We start from the raw sequence: 21,164 nt of genomic DNA, 5'->3' as shown, positions 1-21,164 counted from the left end.
AAACATTGCCTCATGGTCAACAATATCAAAGACTGCTTGGAAGAGGTCTTCAACTAACCAGAAGCTTGGTTTGGCATTATAGGTCACGACCTCCTCCACTCCACTCCTCTCTGGCAAAGTTGCCATGCCTTAGTTGGGAGTAGCTGGTCTCGCACCTTCTAAATTGTTAGAAGACCATGCACAGCATCCTCTTGTCCTAGTACAAGCAACAGAAGCATGGATGAAGATCACACAATTTTTCCTGCATTAATCAAGCACCCTCAATGAATGCCATGCATCATGGCCATCATCCTGCCATACAAGGAGGACTGGAGGGAAGTCTAGGAAATTTCCAAACTCACAGAAGCCTCTGTAGTGCCCCCTGCCCAACCTGACGCACGGAGCAGATTCTGGAAGTGGGATTTTACCAAAATCCACCACGTGGCCACACACAACACAACCGCAGGGGGCCCTCATTTTCCTTGCATCAGTGTATACAGTAGCTTTCCATGCATTAAATGATTATTAATACAGAAGCTATTAAAACTTTAAAGTCAAGAATAACTATTAAATGATATTAAAAAGATCTGGTAAATGGTCATATTCGATTTTGTTATAAATAACCCACAGCTCTGTCCAGGGCAGCAATTAAATAACCAGAGCTGTGTAAGAAATGAAATGTACATATTTCTATACTGTAGCCGCATCCAAGATGTTTTTGATCTTAAGATTCACCAGTGAGCCTGGAGCATTGCCCAGTCAAATGGCTTCAGAGAAACATCGTACCAGGATGAAAATGGGCAAGCAAACACAAACAAACATACACACACACACACACACTCCTTTTACATGAAGCCCTACTAGTAGCTGATCACTGAGATGGCAACGCTAGGAAAAGCGTCTCTCTCTCTCTCTCCAGAGGATTTTGTTAATATGAAAAGGTTTCGTTGTGGAATTTCATTCCAGTTTGCTGCAGCTTCAAGCAGAATTCCTGAGGTTCATGTGTAGGTCATAACATTAAACATTCACTCATATTCACTGCTGATCTCAGAATATTCTGTGCCTCCCAGAAGATGCAACTTTAATTGTCCGTTTTGCTAGGGAAGTGTTTTCTAAAAACCCAGGGCACCACCTATTGGTCACTCCAAATTCACTTTTCATTTTACTTAAAAAAAAATAAAAATGAATAAATAAAGTTGCTACTATTTCAATATAAATAACCCCCACTGGGGGCTCCTATGAATTTCAGGTTCTCTGAGCCAACTGCGCACAGAACATCAGTATTATTCATTTCTATTGTGGCAGTGCCTAAAGGATCCCAAACAGGGATTAGGGCTTTATTTGACTAGGCACAACACTGACAAGCTCCAGAATGGTCACAATCAGAGCCTAAGATTTAAACAATATACAACTGGTGAATAAACCAACACTCAGGATGGAGGCAAGACAAGGTAACAGAGTTATAGTTATAGTCAGTAGTCACAGGTGGCTCCTGTGATCTGTAGACATCTCAGAAAAGGTAAGGATTTGAAACAGGCTAAGGCAGTAGCTTTGTGAATTGTGTTGGGGAGTTCTTCCCAAGCCTAAGGGGCAGCAGGGGAGAAATCACAAAGGTGCTTGTGGGAATAGCACACAGGCCGGCAATCAATGCCATCATTGTTGGCAGAGCAAAGGAGGAAGGGGGTGACATTGCGATAAGAAATAGTTTGTTTTCTGGTCTCTAGGGCTAATCTGCAGCCTCTGTGTTTGAATTTTATTAACCACTATAAAGCAAACAATTTTTAAACCAACTGTTCCTAATACTCTGCTTACGTAGATGATTAGTGCAGATGTCGGTCATCCTGATAAGGATTAAAATCTGTATACCCAGTATATAGGTTTCAGAGTGGTAGCCGTGTTAGTCTGTATCAGCAGAAAGAATGAGGAGTACTTGTGGCACCTTAGAGACTAACAAATTTATTTGAGCATAAGCTTTCATGGGCTAAAACCCACTTCATCGGATGCATGCAGTGGAAAATACAGTAGGAAGATAGATAGATATACACAGAGAACATGAAAAAATGGGTGTTGCCACACCCACTATAACGAGAGTGATCAGTTAAGGTGAGCAGGTGACTATATTGCTGAAATCACAGGGCAGATTTTCAAAAGCACAAACGGCATTTCTGCGTCCAATTCCCACTGACTGTAAATAGGAGTTGGGTACCTAGCTACCAACTGTGCCTTTGAAAATCTTCTACATATTCTTTCTTCTGTGCCTTTCAACTGTATTCTTTCAACTGTGCCTTTGAATATCTTCTACATGTTCTTTCTTCATCCCACTCTAAAACTGCTACAGTTATCAGCTTATCTTTCTGCAGATATGGTTATCTGGAGAACACAAGAACCTGGCAGGGATACTTTTCCCTGGTTAATAAAGTGTGAGGCTTGTATCTGAATTTTAAAAAAATTCAAGTAACTAGAAATTAAGTAGACATCTGATCTCATGCATATTCCACATAAAAATACAGCACATATCCTTCTTTAATGTGATCTCTTAAATACTGGAGACATTTAGTCCTCAAGGCTCATTTAGCTGTTTTAGTGCCTACTTAGCAATTTAGAGACTCTTACTGTACCTACCCCAATTATCTCCAGCTAGCATGAGGCAGAGACTCTGTTATGTTTGTTGGAACCTAATTAAACCTGCAATTTAGGTGAGATCATCTTGAGCTAGCTGGAGTTCCCGTGAGACAGTAGAACATCCCCTTTCACCACCCAAGTCTTGCCATACATTATTACTATTGATCTATTTCTATCAGTTGCAGGTTCACACTTTGCACTTACAATGGGACTTGCAATGAGGGATGCTTACAACGAATCGGGGACAAAGTGCATTCTTTTGCTCCACGCTGCGGGAGAAATAACTCAAACAAGTCCCGATGCTTCCCTCCCACAGAAACCCCACAGGGAGGACTCAATGCAGTTAACAACTCTGCAAGGTTCACCCTTCTGGAGTCAATGTCACATCGGAGGGGTTTGCAGCCATGCAGAGATGGCATGGCTGACAAACCGGGCAGATCCTCTGGGAGAGCACAGCGCAAGTATCAGAATCCTAAGGCAATCCCCATTGCTGGACTCTCCTCTGCACTGCCCTCTGCAGTCCTCTCTCCTCCAGCAGCAAGGCTCAGTTAGGAGCTGTGCTGCACCTCACCATTACCCTCATGGCTACGCACTACTCCCCTTCTGCAAGCTGGGGGGAATCACAGGGGGAAGTTAATGTTGCATGTGGCAATCTCTTTTGCAGATTTCTGCTCCGAAACCTACAACGTTAAGATAGACCAGGCCACCTAGAGGGGCTCCAAACCCTTCCATATCCCAGTGTTGCTCCATTCCCACCCAAAAGCCAAAGAGCCCCAGCAATATCTGGGGTAGGGTGGCAGGCAACAGCTCTGGAATCTCTCCAGGATGGAAAGATTTCACAGTGGAGCTGCTGCATCAGGCCCCCTTTCCTCTCCATTTCCATATCTTTATGGTTACCTCCACCTGACTAAGCAGACAGGAGCACCTGGGTCAGAGACGTTTTCTTCAGGGTTTCTCAGTCTCTCAGCGCAAGCCATCACGGTACACTGCAGCCACCAGAATGCAGGGCCTGAAGCTCTGGAAGTATATAATGTGCTGGTGTGGCCAAGTACAAGCCTCAAAATTGAGAGGAAGCATGGTCCTCTAGTTAGGGCACTAGCCTGGCACCCAGGTTTAACCTGGGTTCAATTACCTGTCCTGCTCCAGCTTTCCTGTGTCAACCTTGGGCAGGTCACTTGGTCTTAGTGCCTCAGTTCCCCATCTATACAAAGGAGATAGATGGGGAATCCCTATTTCACAAGGGTGTTGTGAGGATAAAGTTAATAACGATTGTCGGGTGCTCAGATACTACAAAAACCAGGGCCATTGAACTACCTAAGAGAGAGAACTTCTGTGTTTGTGTCAAGTATTAGGAGCAATCCTCTTTCCCCTAAACCTCTTCTTCACTCACAGACATAATACTCATTCCCAAGATGCACTGGGAGAGTTACTGAGACGTGTCCTTAGTTAGTTGAGTGAGCACAGAGAACCCACTGATGAAGAAAAGTAGGATTTATTACACTGCATCAGACCATTCATTCAAGTATCCTGCCTTCAGCCACATCCAGCACCTGATGCAAAGCTTGCAAGGTGCATCTAATCAACTTTGCAATGTGTAGATGGAGAAAAAAATCCATCCTGCCCCCCACAGTGATTAGCTTATACCATGAAAGATGACATTTGGTTGCATTGTTATTGCTACAAGGGCTGTAAGTACTGAGGATGCATTCAAACTTTCAAGTCCACTGACAGGATCTACATAGCTATAGTGAGTTATACTAAATGAGGCACAGTAAAGCAAAGAAAACGATTATCAACTACTCCCTTCACTGTGGCCCTTAGGGTATGTCTACACTGCAAGTAAACACCCACAGCTGTCCCGTGTCAGCTGACTTGGGCTCACAAGGCTCGGGAACAGGGCTGTAAAATTGTGGTGTAGACATTTAGGCTCTCAGACCCTTCCCCCTCACAGGGTCCCAGGGCCCAGGCTCCAGACCAGGCCTGAATGTCTACACCACAATTTTACAGCCTGCTAGCCTGAGCCCAAGTCAGTTGACCCAGACCAGCTGCAGGAGTTGTATTGCAATGTAGACACACCCTTCTATTCCATAATACTCTTTGTGAGGGGCTGGATTCTCTAGTGAGTTTAAACAATGCTAAGCCCGCAATCTAAGGAACTAAATGAGAGAAGGAGACACTGTTGTCTAGTATTTAGAAAAGTGGACTGTGAGTCAGGGGATCTGGGTTCTATTGCCACTAACTTCCTGTGCAACCCAGACTTCACCTGTCTATGCCTCACTTTCTTCATCTGTAACATGCTGGTAGTAGTAGCCACCTGCAGAAAGAGACTTAACTGCACAGCTTTAGCCTGAAGATATGTGAACTGTAAGGGCACAGACATTAATATTACTATAACAGAATTGGATGATATTGCCGATACTATACAGTGTCTGTATTCAATGAAACAGAAATTAATTCTTGCAAAATAGTTGTCAAAGTAAGAAGGACGCAGCATACACACCAGGAAATGAGATACGCCGTTTCCAGCCCACGCAGTCTAAGCCCGTTGGGGTGCTCTGGGAAAATGGATGCAACTTCAGGGGAAGAATCTCAAAGGCAACTGGAGAAGTGATGGACAGACTCATTCTAGCCTGCAAGAAAGAAAAGGAAAACAAAGGAGACATTAAGCTTAGGTACCCAGAATTATAGGCTTCATCCTGAAACATTTCCTTCCAGCTGTAGTGATTGCTAGTGTAAGTAAGGTAAGGATTTTCAGGATCAGGAGATTTATACTTAGGGAGATGGATCTGTACCATCAAAAAGAGCCTTTTCTTTAAAATGGAGATTTAAACAGTAATGGAGAGGACAGAGCTGCAAGGGACAGAAGGAAAGGTTAACTGAGCCATGACGACATCTTGCACAGGTATAGTCACCATGTTAATAGGTACCCTGTCATTCTTAAGTAGCATCTATTTTGCGCTAGAAACACATGAAATTATTTCCCTTCTGTTAAACACCTTGTGAAGGAAGAAGAAGAAAAAAGACAAGAGATTTCTTTTGAAAACTGAGCAATAGATGGACTAATATATTAGTCCCAAATATGGACTAATTCATCCCATGACATTTTTACCCAATAAAAATTAATCAGAGCCAGTTTTGCCAGTGCAAGCAGCTTTCTCCATGGATAAAAATGGAAGAGGGACATTCATCAAGAGAAAAGGCAGTTTTCACCTGCCAAACCACCTCCCCCGCAAAAAATCCTGAAAGGAATGTTCATTTGCTTTGTTTATTGCTATTGCAAGAAAAACTTTATTTTTTTTGTAACTTTTTCCATAGCAAGACATGTTCTTCCCAATTCATCCCCCACTACCTTGAAATAGGAACTACCAGCTGTCAACTTGAACTTGGTAATGGAAACAGGATATGGTAGATTGAGCCGTATTAGTCTTAGAATGGGTCCTTTTTTCCCAGTAGAATTCATACTAAAGCTCAGCAATTCAATAGGTGGGAAGGAAACAGACCTGGAGGACCTGGCCATCATGATTTGCGATGAAAGTATGCTGAACTCAGTATGAGATAGCATAGGTAGATCTCATGAGATTGAACAAGCAGCCCTTTGGATCAATAGGACATAGAAATGACCTGCTGGAGCCAGAATACTCGGTCCACTAAGGAGCCAAAGGAATGCTGCAAACTGAGTATCCCTCTACTAATTCATCAGGGAACACAGATGACACGTACCGTGCTACAAACTGATGAAAGTTAAACCCTATCACATTATAGATCATTCAAGATCTTAGCACAATATACAGTGTGATCAAAGACACCAAACGCTGGAGTTACTGTAGCACAAGCTAAGTTTGCTTTCACTGCATATTTTTTTCTACTTCATTTTTATTATTTCTCCATCTCGTGTCTCTCGCTGCTGCTCACTGGGTAGACTATTAGTGACTGCAAGTGTAAATTAAATTAATGTGACAGCAGCAGGCCAGCAAGGGTTAGTCTCATGGGTATGGCAAGCCCCCAGCCCACTACCATTACTGCCCTTTTCCTTTACTACTTCTGAGCTTTTCACAGCAACAATATTTTCATCCATGACCGAAACAAAGGTCTGGGATACTGAAGTCCAGTATTCCAACTAGGATCCTTCTTCTTTCCTGCTAATACACTGGTCTGTCACCAAAAGCATAATCTTTGCTTCCTTGTTCACCCACAATACCGTAAGTAACCAAGGGTGTCATGCAAACCTGGCTTCCTGCCAATGGCTTCTTTAAGAAAACAGGTTCTTAGCAAAATGTTCTTCCGAAAGAAAAAAAGCAAAGCAACCACACTGCTCAGGTAGCTGAAAGTAATAGTATTCCGTTCCAGTCCATGGGGTTTACTCTATTGGAATACACAGAACAGAGCCAATGTTTTCGCACCAATCGCCTTCTCCAGAGTAACGGAGTAAATCCTGTGCAAATTAACCTAAGCAGTGTCTGTTTGTTTAGACAATAACAATGAAGCCCCACCGGGGGCACACCCACTTCAAATGACGACAAGACAGCACAAAATAGGCAAAGCACAGAAATGCAAATACCAAGCATGACGTCTAGGATATTTAGTTGTAAACAGGGTAGAAGGCATTACTGTGTTGTGCACACGCTGTAGTTTCATAACGGTTACAGCAGACGCTATGGACCAAATGCTGCTCCTTAGAAAAATGCAAGCTTTTGTTCCAGCTGGGCTCTTCCTATGGCAGCAAGCCGTTAAATACCCCCCTAAGGAATTCTATACCTATTTGGAAAAGGCCTTTTACCACATCCCCATCTCTGTGATTCTTCAGATGCACAAGAGAGGCACCTTACCTGGGTCCAAGATCTGCTCCCAAACAACTTGGTTATCCTCCCAGAGTGAACCTGATACAACCACAATGCACGTGATCTGGCTATAATCACAGATCTTTATAGAAGGATACCTCTGTGTGTTAAAGGAGACACATCCTCTTTACAATGGGAAATTGTACGTTTTTGCACACTTTAACAACTCTCCGGGCCAAAGGCTCTCCCCATTTAACTGACTACTGAAGTTAGTGGGATTGCAAATGGCGTACCTGAGAAGATAATTTGGGCCTGTATGTGTATATACATTTCCTGTAACATGGGTGCTATATTTTATTTGTTACATTAAGATAGGTTTCCTTGTGTTCTGTGTAGAGAGTTTAGCTGGTTAGCAATGAAAAGGGAGATTACAGTGTTAAAATGTTCTGCACGTTATTGGTGTTGATTGTTAAAATTATAATAGTCTTCTTCATTCTGCTGTTTTCAATTGTTGCTTACAAGCCTAAGGGGTTATCTGCACAGTGGGCAATGTGCTCTATAAGAGTGTGATTTCTAAAGGCACTAATGTGTTATGCATCAGTTGGTCTGTGTAGACCCTGCTGGTGTGCACTGAAGGTGCCCTAGCATGCTTTGATGTAATACTGTTTCAAACGTTAAAGTGCACCAGCAGGGTCTACACAGACCAATTAATTTGCAACACAGTCTGCTCTGGAAATCACAACACCCCCATAGTGTGCATTACCACACAGTGTAGACATACCCTAAGTTTCTGTTGTTTCACACATGTAAAATGCATGTGTTTGGCATGAGGCTCTGATGGGGACTCTGACAGGAGTCTGCTTAGCAAGGTGAGAGATTGGATTTGCTTTTCCCACTGTTATTTCCATTGAGAGTATAAAATGGAACTGTTTGGCATAACCATCCTGTGCTGTCCCGTTTCTGGATTCCTCAGAAGTCCAGCAACAAGGGATTTGGGTTCTGCTGAATTACCCAGAAGCTGTGTGCTACCAGATGCACTTTTGACCGCAGTCAAGTTCAACAGTCAGGGTTTAACGATGTGTTGAAGTAGAGAGGGGAAGAGAGAATGACTAGATGCTGCTAAAACAGCTCCTCCAAAAAGAATTCTGAAAACAGATGGGGAGTGGGGGGTCACAGGTTTGGATTGCCCCTAAAGAATCAATGGACTACACAGGACTGCGGATTGGACACTGATTTTTCTCTAGTCTTCTGAATATAGGATTGCATTAAAATACATCTGAAATACTCCAGACTGCATTGAGAGACCCTGTACTATGTAAATTAATGCAAGTCAGTTGCCAGGCAAAATGAAACTGATTTACCAACAATGGTGTGAATTTCTCTCATTCCACTTCAGGCAGTGTTACTTCAAAGGCTAGCTGGGACCAGTTAAATGTTAACACTTTAAAACAGGAGATCAGCATATACTCAGCTTATTATGGGTGGTATTTCATTGTAAGTGACAGCTGAGTCCAGCTTCATGTCTGGACTCCGGGGATTTTTGTAGACTCCCCCGATTCAAGGCAGGTCAGCATCTTACTGGTCCTGAGCAAAACAAAGCAAACTGTGACAGACTATGCCCCTGTGTTCACATCCTACTCATAATAATGTTTGTAAAAGGTATGCTGTGTGAGGTGTCATTTGGAAACTCAATTTGCTGATCAATAGTATCATGGCAAAATCCATGTGGCTGCATTATATGTGAAGATATAAACACAAGCTGAAATCATGACTAAAAGTATGTTTTCCAGAGAAGTCTGGGGAGTGACCAAACCGTTTCCTCAGAGACAAAGGGCAAGCTGACACCACAGACAGGTGTAAACAAGTGGCCATTCTTTGGCAGGAAAGGGGGCAGGGGCAAAAATCTACAATTTAGCAAAGAAACGGCATGGAGTTTCTTCCCCCACAGACTGCCTGTCGTCTTGGAAATATTTTTCAACAGTGGGACTGAAACTCTAAAATCCAGAGGCAAACACCCAGGACACCCCTCTCTCTCTCCCTGCCCATCTCATTTACTGCACCTGAGGAGACAAAGGAAGCAGCTGTTAGACTCTGGGGGAGGGGTCCTGACCCAAAGGGTTAGGTAAGTAAGACTGCTAATAGCATGTGGTGAGAAAACTGTTTTGAATCTGATATAGTTTGTTAAGTTAGGCAACAGTAAGTGTTTTATCTTTATTTTTCTTGTCACCATTTCTGACTTTTACGGCTCATTACTTGTACTCACTTACAATCTCTCTCTTTGTAGGTAATACACTTGTTTTACTCTTTTATCCAAGCCAGTGCGTTCAAGTTAAAGTGTCTGGGTAACTCCGTTTGGGGTAACAAGTTGTGTGCAAATTATTCCCTTAAAGGAATAACGGATTTATAAATAGCCCTTATGCTTACACATCTGATTGCAGTTTAAAGTTAGCAGCAGAAAAAGAAAGTGGAAAGATTCAATGGAGACAGTGTTTATTGGTAGCAATAGTTTTCAGCCTAGGGAACAGATGAGTAGAACGAAGAGCATCTGGGCTTAAAGGGAGAAGTGAAAGATGATGAAATAATTCATCACCCTTTCTACAAACTTTAATATTCTAGATGCTGGCTAACATTTCTTGTAGCATTAATTACATTTCTACCGCCGTCTACACTGTCAAGCAATTATTTTTTAACACATTTTACTGCCTTTTGTTTAGAATGGAGTCTATGTAAGTCTAAAAATCATTTTTCCCCTTGAAAACAATCAGTCATTTCCCCAGCATTTTAAACAATGCTGAAAATGACATGATCGCTTTTACTAAAAAACATCAGCAAGGTCACGGTACACTGTATGCCCAGAATGTCATCTTCAGAGCCAGCAGCATCACTCATTGTCAGCAGAACCTGCCCATGGCGAGCTAAGGGTTTACAGCACATCATAGGATTGGCCCAATATTTGTTAGGACCCAGCTGTGGTAGCACCAGCAGATGAGCTCATGTTGTGTGGGCCTACAGAAATTTGGCATGCAGAGTTCTTGAGGAGAGAATGGAGGATAATTTTTCATCAATTATTTTTAGAATCAATCTGGCTGCCTTAATCATTTTAAGGTAGATCAAATATAGGGCATAAGGCCCGCAATCTTGCTAGCAATGGAAACGCTGAATGTTAGGCATTCAAGTAGTCTCACTGACTTCAACAGGACTGCTCATGCGTATAAAGTTAGGCATATGCTTAAGGGTTTGCAGGATCAAGGCCTAAATTCTCAAAGAAGATCTCTTTAATACAATGGCAGTCAGAGACATTCTATTAGCATTTCTAAGAGTCTACACAGAGAAAGGGAAATAATAAATGCAGCAAACTCACCAACACACAATCCCTGACAGGAGCTTTTTTATTTGAAAACCTACATCTTGCTTCCAAAGCTAGGCCTGAAGTGTTTCCATTTTATTAGCAGAAAGCTGCACACAGATGCCTCCTTTCTGAGCTTACTTTAGCTCTCTCAACATATAGGCCAAATTCTGCTCTTGGATACATACATGGCTCTCACTAAAGTTCATGGAAACCTTGGTCTTGCTGCCGGGAGTCAAGCAGTGTTGTCTGCATGAGTCGAAGTGGCAGATGGTCTCTGTCACAAGCAGCAATAACACATTTCCTAAAGACGCTACTGATGGGCAATAATCAGAGCAGTTTTCAAACTAATAGTATCAATTTACTGGCTCCCATGGAGAGTTTCTGTCAAGCACTTTTTGCTCTCCTTCCCTCTGGGAGTCCATGGGAATTTTGCCTGAATAAGGAGTGCAGCATTTGACTCAGAGGTTATGGAACAGAGGGGGGTCTCTCTTTGAAGAGACGCAGCAGGTCCCAGGGAATAACACTGCATAGTAATGGATTTCATGAGTGTATTTTTATTGACATTAGAAGACTGATTTGTTCCCCCCTCCTTCCATCTCCCCACCCGCCGAGAGAAAGATTTGATGCTGTCGCTCCCCATCACACACCATGTGACAGAGCAGAAGCTGCATGCTTTTAGCAACAACAGAAGCCTCCTGTCTTCAAGACAGTCACTGGGCTGGTGAGAGTTTCGTTTTACATGCTTGGTTGCCACAGACCAGAGGCCCAAAGGGAAGCAGACAGTGCTGCCACGAGACGCAGCCTGAAGAGAGAAGATGACAGCAGAAAGAAGCAGCTGAAGAGGAGGAGGAGGAGGACAGTGCCAGAGAAGAGAGGAACGATGGTGTCCGATTGCTTACTTTTAACTGGTCCTCTGGGAGGTTCCTCAATTGAATCTCTCTCTCCGGCTGCGTCTCCATCTCTAGATTTCTTTTCCGATACCTCTCCAGCCACATATCGTCACAGCTGAAGCGCTTGTACAGGGGTTTGAGTCTCTTCCTCTGCGATGTTTTCTTGGCTTTCCCATCTGGGGTGAGGAAGGGGAGCATCCAGACTTTGCTCTCAATGCTGGAAAATGGCCGTGGGGACAGCAGGATCTGAGGAGACCTCTTTTTGCGATGTAGAACCCATTTCTCACTGGGCCTCTTTTCAGGTGGCGTTTGACTTTGCTGTTGGGGATCCTGTGTTATAAGCAGCAGGTGAAAACACAGGGTGTTTTTTTTTTATCATGACTGAACAGCAAAGCTCAGTGCCAGGGCCCAGAACCACTTGGAGGGCTGAGTCTTTACTTGAGCTCTGGAAGACTGAAAGCCCACCCTATCCGCCCCACCTCCATACACAAACCTGAGAACCTGACCAGAGCAGCAGCGATTGCATCATACAGAGGTAGCTACCAAGGTGTTGCACAGATTTGATTTTTCTCGTTTATTTTAAAGGCCCAGCAGAAGCTTAAAGCTGAAATCGGGTTCCATAAGTGGGAGGGAAGGAAAAACACTGTGGCGTTAAAACAAAAATCACCTATGGTTCATTTGCTGGCTTTGGAAAAGAGAGTTAATGGGGAAAATGATCAGTAATGTTCTGAGCCTGCCAAAATTTTCCCCTTTTAAAATACCATTTAGTAGCTGCCTCACACACTATAGGCCAGATTGAGACAACAAATGACAGCCAACATGCAGGGAAAGTAGACAGTAGAGGAACCTTGACTCACTTAGCTAGGAGTGCTTCAGGGCTTTCAAGGTACTGCACCCTGGAGCGGCAGCTTTGCTGTCCTTTGATAGAGTCTAACGCAGGTTCCCTTCTGCCCTGAGCGATACCTCCCTCAACCCCCACTAGCTGAGTGCGTGGCCTCTGTTCCCTGCGCAGAGCCACCAGGGAAAGAATCATCATGTATACTCATCTTTGTGCACTCATACAGGGCCAGTCACAATGGTAGTCCTGTGGTTTATTACAATCGTGCTACCAGCAGGGATTTCCCTACACGCCCCCCATGGGAGTGTTCACCCTCCCTGAATTTCCCCAACACCCCCCCCCAGTTTTGTGAACTAGTTACATACAGTGTTGCCAATTTAGTGATCGTTAGGAAATTTGAATTGAAATTGAAACATTAATACACACTTTAAAAGTATATACAGTGTATGAAAAAATACACGTATCTGAAAAAGTATAATAGATTTTAAAAGTATGAACATAGACTAGCTTCCTTATACAGCTGTTGTTTTTATGACCATGTCAGTGCATTCATTTCGGTGATGTTGGCCAACCTAATAATTTCATATTATGATTTGTAAGCAAAGTCTAAATGAGCTCTCCCTGACAGCTAGTGATGAGCTGGGGGGAAAGGCTTCAGGACCAGTTTGTATTTACATTCACACCTAATCTACTTAGGTATCCAGCAAACAGAGCTGTGTTGCCCAAGTGATAGATTTTGGTTGGGGATGGGTTATAAATCACTTGAATGCGAGTGTTAATGAAATGTTGTTATTCTTATTGTATGAGTAAAGGGCAGCAGAACTGTACTTAGCCTGTGCTGATTGAGGGCATCAAGAGAGAGTGGGGAACAGGTGTTTTGCTTGATAGTCTGCCTGAGTCACAAGTACTATTTGACCTGGCCCTCTCCACTGTCTAAAGACAGAGCTGATTAGGCTCCACAGATAGTCTTTTGTTGTGTTAAGTGACCACTACAGCTGAAATCACTGATAATCAGGTCTAAGTGCTAAGACCTGTTGTGGGACAGTGTTTCTGTGGAAGAGACGGCCCAGACTGCACTAGCAGTGAGGTTCCCCCACTGAGAGCTCAGCTGAAATCACTGAGAGCTGGGTGGAACCTCAAGAGACCAACTTGCAGAGGTCACAGTGGCAGCAGAAGGTGACAGCGCAGGGCCATTGGCAACAAAGCAATGGAGTGAACGGTGGCACAATGAACAATAGTGGCCAGAGTGAACAGTGAGCAGTTGGAGGAACGAGCAAGTTGCCTTCTTGCCGCCCACCTCTGAACTCTGAGTCTCCACTGACCGAGGACAACACCGGTGAGTGTTAATGAGGCTGTTACACAACATAGTTCATGCGAACAAACATGGCTGTGGCATCATACTTTCTATTTAGGCAAGAGATACCACACACAACAAACTGGAGGCCAATGTTAAATGCATTGTCACTTGTTCATCCTGAAGCTGAACACTGGTTCCGAACAAGACCAGCAAATGCTCACTATCTTTCTGCAAGAAACTCAACTGACTGGCTAGACGCACGTGGTGCAACAGTGAAAGACTCAACAGTTGAAAAAGTGAAGACCTCTCACCATATTCAAAAAATTTGCATACATGGCTGATGAATGCACCAATGCAAATGGTCATCAAGTATTAAGTCATTGTGTATGTTATCTTGATGTCAGTTGTAGGCTAATAGATACATTTCTAGATGTTCAAGTTATAGAAGACAGATTGGCTGTATCTGTGATAACCCACATCTCAGAAGAGTTACATGCTTGTCAATGGGACCCCAAACAGATGGCTGCCTGTGCATTTGATGGAGCTGCAAACTTCTCTGGAAGACTTGGTGGAGCACAAGCTTTGCTCAGAGAAAAGTGTAACCCTAGTCTCTCCTATACACACTGCAGAGGACATCTACTCCAACTAGTACGAGCTGCAGACTCTTCAAAAGACATTTAAAACGCTAGAAATTTAATGTCTTCATTATATTCTTTTTTCAGCAAGAGTCCAAAAGACTGAATATTTTGGAAAATATGGAAGATACATTGGGACTGAAGTTCAAATTAGTCCAACTTGGGAAAACCCTCTGGCTTTCTCATGAGCGATCCTTGGCTGTTGTCTTAAAATTACTCCAGCCATTATTACTGGCTTTGGAAAGTATCTACCAAGATGGGATGGATCTAAGTAGTGAGGCTGGTGGATTACTTTTGCTACTACATTCAGAGAAGACTATTGCCATTCTCTCTCTTCTAAGTCTAGTGTTGAAACCACTTGGGTCATTAAAAATGCCATCCAGGCATCTGCTACAACAGTAGTAGATCTTTGTCCAGCAATAGAAGCTACATTTGGATCAATCAGAGAGCTATCCATTGAAAAAGTATTGGAAGAAGCAAAGACTTCACTCCAGAAGTTGACAAATGAAGGCATTTATACTGAAGTGAAGAGGACAAGAAGTGTTTTTTTAAGACAACTGAAAAAGTACACAGACTTGATTCTTAAAAATCTACAACAGCAACTTCTAGATTCTACTCAACGGCTACTTAGCTTTTACAGAACCCTGTCTTATAAAACACCGACAGTTGAGTGGAGTAAGGCACTACCAGTAATGGGGCTGCCATGTGCTCAGGACAGAACAGAGAATTTGAACACAGAGTGGAACATCATACGATGAATGAATGAAGATTTCACTTCAGCTTCTTTGTTATCATCACTAGTGGCTCAACCCGATCTTTATGCTATGTTTCCTGGGCTGAAAGAAGTAGGAATTCATCTCTTGCTACTCCCAGTCACAACAGCTACAGTTGAGCATTCTTTTTCATCATTGAATAGAATTTTGTGTTTTGAAAGAAGTCGCCTTCTGCCTGATCATGTGAATGAACTAATGAGCATATCAATTGAAGGAATGGAAGTACCGGACACAGGAGAAGCCACCAAAGATGAATGCATTGCATTCAAGAAGTTCATTAACAGAGTTGTGCAAAATTATAACAAGAAACCAAGAAGGATGTAGATGTAGTGCTTCATAGAAGGCTTGAATAGCCAACGTTAATTTGTGTGAGGATTTTAAAATCTAATAAAATAGTCATGAAACATTTTTTAGTTTTTACTATGGTGCCATACAGCCCACCTTCACCCTCACGGTCTCACCCCTCATTGGCCCTGACACCCCCCTCCCCCGTCAATTTGAACACTGCACCTAATTTCAATTCCTGGGGAAAACCCTGGCTACCCCCCAGCTTTTACATAGGAGCTATGTAAAAATGGAGCTGTTACAAGGCATTTCACCATTAATCCATGCCATATCAATGAAAGTTTGATAATATGAAAGGTAAGAGATTAGCGACATTAGGGCAGGAATCATCTCAGAGCAAAGGAGGTGAAGTTTATCCTCCATGTCAGGGAGGGTTGATTTCTAGAGTGACTGGGGTCTCCCTGCTATCCCCCAGTTTGTTTGAAGAACTCAAGTATGGAAAACTTTAAAAAAAATAGTAATTTTCCATCTGTTCTTAAACCAGGCCCCCACATAAATAGCGCTGTGCCCACTCAGTTCTTGCTTCCAAATGGCATGTGATGCCACAGCCTGGCAACAGTATACATCCTTACCAACACCAATGGGAATGCAGAGAAAGAAGTATCAGCCTGAGATATATGAGGCCCTAGACCCCAGTGCCTTAAGGAAGGGCTCTAGAGGGGAAGAGGAGATGTATCGGGACTGCCTTTTATTGCCTGCTGAGAACACAGTTACATAAATAAGTAAAAGCATGTCAAAAACAATCATTCAGATTGATTAAGTCACTCGAAGGCCCATCTAATGTGATACTCTGGCCACAGGGCAAACTGTCAGCAGTGCAGAAGTGGGTCATTCTATACTTTCAGCATAAATTCTTCTGTCTTAGAAATAAGTTTGAAATAGTTAACAATTTTTGAGGGGAAGTTGGAGGTTTTGGGGTTTTTTGTTTTGTTTTACACAAGAATTCTACATTTATCCATCTGTCTAGCCATCCCTCCAGTTATAACACCCACTAATCAGATACGGGTGGGGGGGGGTGTAGTCTTTTAATCTATTGTTGGCTGTATTTTTATATAGCAACAGATGTCCAGAGATATAGTCCTGAATATATATTTAATTGGCAAACCCATATTGGAGAGATTTAATTCTATTATTTTATTACAATATGTATCTTATTAACATTTACTTTGTTCGGCACCTGTCCTGGATATTCAGAGTTCCCCTGTGAAAATCACCCTGCATGTTGAACCCCTTTAGCCATAATGTAGGGTTCAGGGCTACCCTCATTTCACAATGTCCCAAATCAAACCACAGTGCATAAAATAAATCTACCTTGGTAGCAGTCAAAGGTCCTATGTACTTTCATGTGTCAGAATTCATATCTTGGAAGCTAGGACTTTAATTTCTTTAAGACAATATAACTCCACCTATTTATATTCTGCAGTATGAAGAACAGCCACCAGAGGGAGGAATATAACTGCTCCAAACCATCCAAACTATAGCCTGGGAGCAATTTTAATTTCCATACTTCCCTTTCAATTATTTAATTTAGCCCCAGTTTTAAGTAATTATTTATTTGCTCCTAATGGTTGGATTTCAGAGTTTAGGCTCACACAGTCAAGGCTTTACATGCCTTCTCTCGCCATCCTAGCTATATGATCTTTGGGATCATTTACCAGTGCTTTTTTGTTCAGCCTCCAGAAGGCTCTCATCTGTTGGCAATGTGCGTTAATAGCCCCTTAGAGGCTCTTTGAGTCGCTATTGAAATGTTTTGGAGAGATGTGAATTTACCCTTATTTGCGGAGTGCTTGGAGATCCTTCTGTTACCTGAAACATATTGTATTTATTACACATTTTGTGTGAAGGAATTTATGCTCGTGAAAACAAGAGTCCCACAGTACTGGCTAGAGTAAGGCATAGAGTAACTTGGGGATGTGCAAATTCCTACACACTGCTCTTCCAGTACTGTGCCCCTCATTGTGACATGCAACCAGCTTCCTTTCCCAGTTTCCAGGTAGCATTAGCTGCAAAATCTTGCAGTTGTTTGGAACACAAATGAAATGTCCACTGGGAGGAGGCCAGGCAAATTCATTTTATACATCTCAAACTCAGATTTTGAATTGGGACAGCAGCAGTGAAAGATCAATGCTTTAGATCAGCGTGCACCCACACAAGGGCCAGTCAGAGTCCTTTGCAAGGAGCCACTTGCTGAGATGGGATTGACACAACAAACCCTGGGTTACAGGGCGGATCAACAAATTTTAGACTCAGAACTGTGTGTGCATGCACATGGGCCAGAGCTGGTGGACAAGACAGAAAATCTGACATCTAAACCCTGTAGTGGTGCTGGTGCTGAAAACACGGTTCAACAAAATCATGTTGCTTTTTTCTTAAACAACACAGAGTTTTAGCAAGTCCTCTCAGCCTCAGCATAACTGTAAGATGAAGCTCAGCCACACCAGTTTCTGAACACCCTGCTCCGAAGCATTCCGCAGAAGGATCTAGTGCAAGCATTCTCCTGTATGCTCTTTGCTTTGCCAATGAGGAAAATCAAATGGGTGATTAGGAACCAATGGAAACACAAGAATTGCACTTGCATTGGCTCCAAACTGTTTCAATAGAAACCCCTTCTTCTGTCCCTATTGGAAATATATTCTTCACTTTGAGGTCCATTCTCCAGCCATTATATAGCTCTCTCATTACCAGTATTAGAATTATCCACACACATCAGCTGGAGATACAGCCCATATTTATTTTCTTTTTGCTGCAGGGATGGCAGGGGAGTGTCCATATAGGGTATTTAAAGAGAAGCCATAGTGACAGTAAGATCCTTGTGGTATTCTGAATGATAGCAGCTTACTGTTTAAAATAAGATTTCACTTCTTTTTGCTCCTGTTAGCCTGCAAAAGCAACACAGCTAACAGTGAGTCAATTTCTATTTTGCCTTATGAATCAATAGAATTGTTTACAGGTGCCAATTACAGGGCCCAGTTTTGCCTTGAAGACCTGACTGAAGACAATGGCTTAGCATGGGTGTAACAGGGAAGTATTTGATCTGTGCAATTTGTATGATACATAAGCCAGAAAGAACCCTGATCTTTTTACTTGTAAGAGGAGTAAATTCTAATCTAAAGGCATTGCGAGGCAATAAATATAAAGAATCATGATGCCAATTTCACACAGTCACCATTTGAAGTAAAGCTTCACTTTAAGGAGATGTAAATGAGCTTAGATGCAAAGAAGCATCTCCCACTATTCGCTAGGAACAATCACTAGCGTTGAACTACTGTATTTACACAAAGATGTGTTTATCCTAAAATCTAACTAATTTGCTCATTCTTCTATTAACGGAATACCACTCTTGGCATTTGGGATTCCTTAACCCCAGCAGGAGAGCACTACAAAGCAAACCATAACTAAGTCTGATAATTCCTACAGAGCAACTCACCTCATCTCTGAGTATATCGCTAACTGAAGAAGCAGTGTTTAAGCTGATCTGTGACTGGCTGCTTATCCCACTGTCTTCTCTCAGGTATTCATTGTCCAATGAGTGCACAGAAAGCAAGAGAGTACCTCTGGGCTTCAGTGTCTTTGGCCTCTCGGGTGCCTCTAAATTGCTGTCAATAGCAGAGCTGTTCCCAAGAGAAATCATGGAAGTGGCACTTATTCTCCCGGGATAACGGAAACTCTTGCGTTGAGAGCTGGGTCTTGGACTTTGTGGTTTAGGGCTCATGGGCCGACAGGGCATGTCTTTACCTTCATATATCGATAACTGGGGGCAAGAGGGGCTTAGCTGAGTAAACGGTGATTGGGGGTCACTGGGGCTAAAGGGAGATCTCAGCCAGTATTCCTCAGAAGTATCTAAACTGTTGACCATTGTTTCCTGCTGCTCAGCATAGTCTGGGTATTCTGGACATTTGACAGTCAGATCATAGGATAGTACTCTTTTTCTTCTCATATCTATAGGTGTATAGACCTCAATGGATTCCACAGAGGTGTCGGAATGGTTGGCATCTGTGAAGGTGGCATTAGACTCATATGATCTCAAAAATGCTTGTCCATTAGAGATCTCCTGCTTCTCTGTGGATGTTCTTCTTATAACATTACAAGGACCTTGCTGGTGGCCCCTGGTTGTTTTAAGACTCTCCTGTGATGGCGATAAACTTGCAAGGCTGGGCTTTTTCAGTCCATCAGCCTCCCTGCTTTTCAGAAATGCTTTCCAGGAGCTCTGGCGAAATTTGGCTTTCTCCTTTTCAAGTTTCAGTGGTCCTTTGGGGCTTTGTTCAGGATTTTCCTTCTCCAGGGATTTGGATTCAAAGAAACTTGAGAAGGATTTATGCGCCAAGGCCAGCCTTGTCCTGAATTTTTTACCCTCTGGGTTTTTGTTTCTTTTACACTCATTCTCACTCAGGGATTTCCTCACCCCAGAATACTGTGGCACTTCACTGTCCTTATTTTCAACTGATTCTAAGACTCGTGCTTCAGAGTGTTTGACATTCAACAATGAGGGGGAAGTAGAATTTGTGTCTATGTTGTCCATCAGTATCCGACCAGAGCCAGAAGCCTTCCTCAGACTGATTCTGCTGAACAATCCAGCAGGTCTTACATAAAATAAGTCATCATCGTCAGAATATTCAGAGGTGTAGCTTTCCTTTCTTTGGAAGGTAGAACTGGATGAACTGCTTTTAAAAGACTGCAAGCTTTCTGTGTCTTCATCCTCTTTCCCAGTGTCAAGTTCTTCTGTCTTTGTCTTGCTGCCAAAGAAGCTACTGCTACCTTGGTTTTCAGCATCCACTGTCTTGGTTTTCTTGAAGGATGCCATTTTTGAGAACACTAAAAACTTGGAAGGTTTCCCAGTCTTGGTCTGTTTCTGCACAGCTTTATAGAGACTGCTGTTACTCCCCAAGAAATGGGACAAATTCTCATCCATCTCCTCACTGTTAGCACTGCTAGTGCTCACATTGTCTAGACCCAGGGCAGAGGCCTCTTGGCGCTCTGTTTTCACTATACAGTTAAAGGCATCGGTCACATTTGGATTCTGTTCATTGTCTTTGTTAAGGCTCACCAGCTCCCCCACAGCAGAGCCCAGCTTTAGTTCTCTGCTGGGAGACTCTTCACCAATGCCTATTTGTTCCTTTGACATATTACAGCTTTCAGTTTCTTTCTTTTCTAGCCTTTGTACGCAAGAGACAATGCTCCCGAAGGTGTCACCATCCCCCTGACACAGGCCACTAATCCTGTCAGTTCCCAGTGCTGTTGCACTAGTCCCACATATGTCTTGCTCTAGGCCTTGACTTATATTGAACTCATTTTCCTCAGTCACTTCGCTGTCTCTTGTTTCGAAGCGTGATTTTTTTAGCAGCTCCATTTCTGACTGCACCCCACCGTTAGTTCTGCAGGGCTCTACCTGAGAGATTCCCCCACTAGTTAGGCGAGGTGATTTCAAACGTGCTCCAGTGCGGGCACCTGCCTTTTCTTTCGAGGGAACGGTAGCATCTTCCAACTGTAAATTCACCCCACTGGATTCATTTTTTATAGTGGTTACTGGGAAGCCACTGCAGCGGAGTTTTAAAGACAAATCTGGATCGGTTCTCTCCACTTGCTGCAGCGCAATTTTGGATTCTTCTTGCCCTGTGCTCCCAGCAGCGCTCACCTCTTCACTGCCAGAGAGGGGCTGTA

At 43.0% G+C, this 21,164-nt stretch overlaps 1 protein-coding gene across 2 annotated transcripts in view; it reads right to left on the bottom strand.

Moving 5' to 3' along the window:
* ARHGEF4 (Rho guanine nucleotide exchange factor 4) overlaps positions 1–20,961 on the bottom strand; it is a 178,595-nt gene extending 157,634 nt beyond the window's left edge. The window contains exons 1-3 of one of the 2 annotated variants that reach the window (XM_084638300.1): positions 18,934–20,961; positions 11,628–11,948; positions 5,102–5,231 (exon numbers count right to left, since the gene is read on the bottom strand). In XM_084638300.1, the coding sequence (XP_084494426.1) occupies positions 5,102–5,231; positions 11,628–11,948; positions 18,934–20,853 (2,371 nt within the window). In that variant the 5' untranslated portion in view covers positions 20,854–20,961. The remainder of the gene's footprint in view (positions 1–5,101; positions 5,232–11,627; positions 11,949–18,933) is intronic. The other variant, XM_084638301.1, reaches the window with a different exon arrangement.
* Positions 20,962–21,164: the final 203 nt, after the last annotated feature.

This window comes from Lepidochelys olivacea, assembly GCF_965140295.1.
Source record: "Lepidochelys olivacea isolate rLepOli2 genome assembly, chromosome: 9".
Taxonomy (NCBI): Eukaryota; Metazoa; Chordata; order Testudines; family Cheloniidae; genus Lepidochelys; species Lepidochelys olivacea.
The sequence above is the reverse complement of the archived record's forward strand: the minus strand, read 5'-3'. Positions and strand labels throughout refer to the sequence as shown.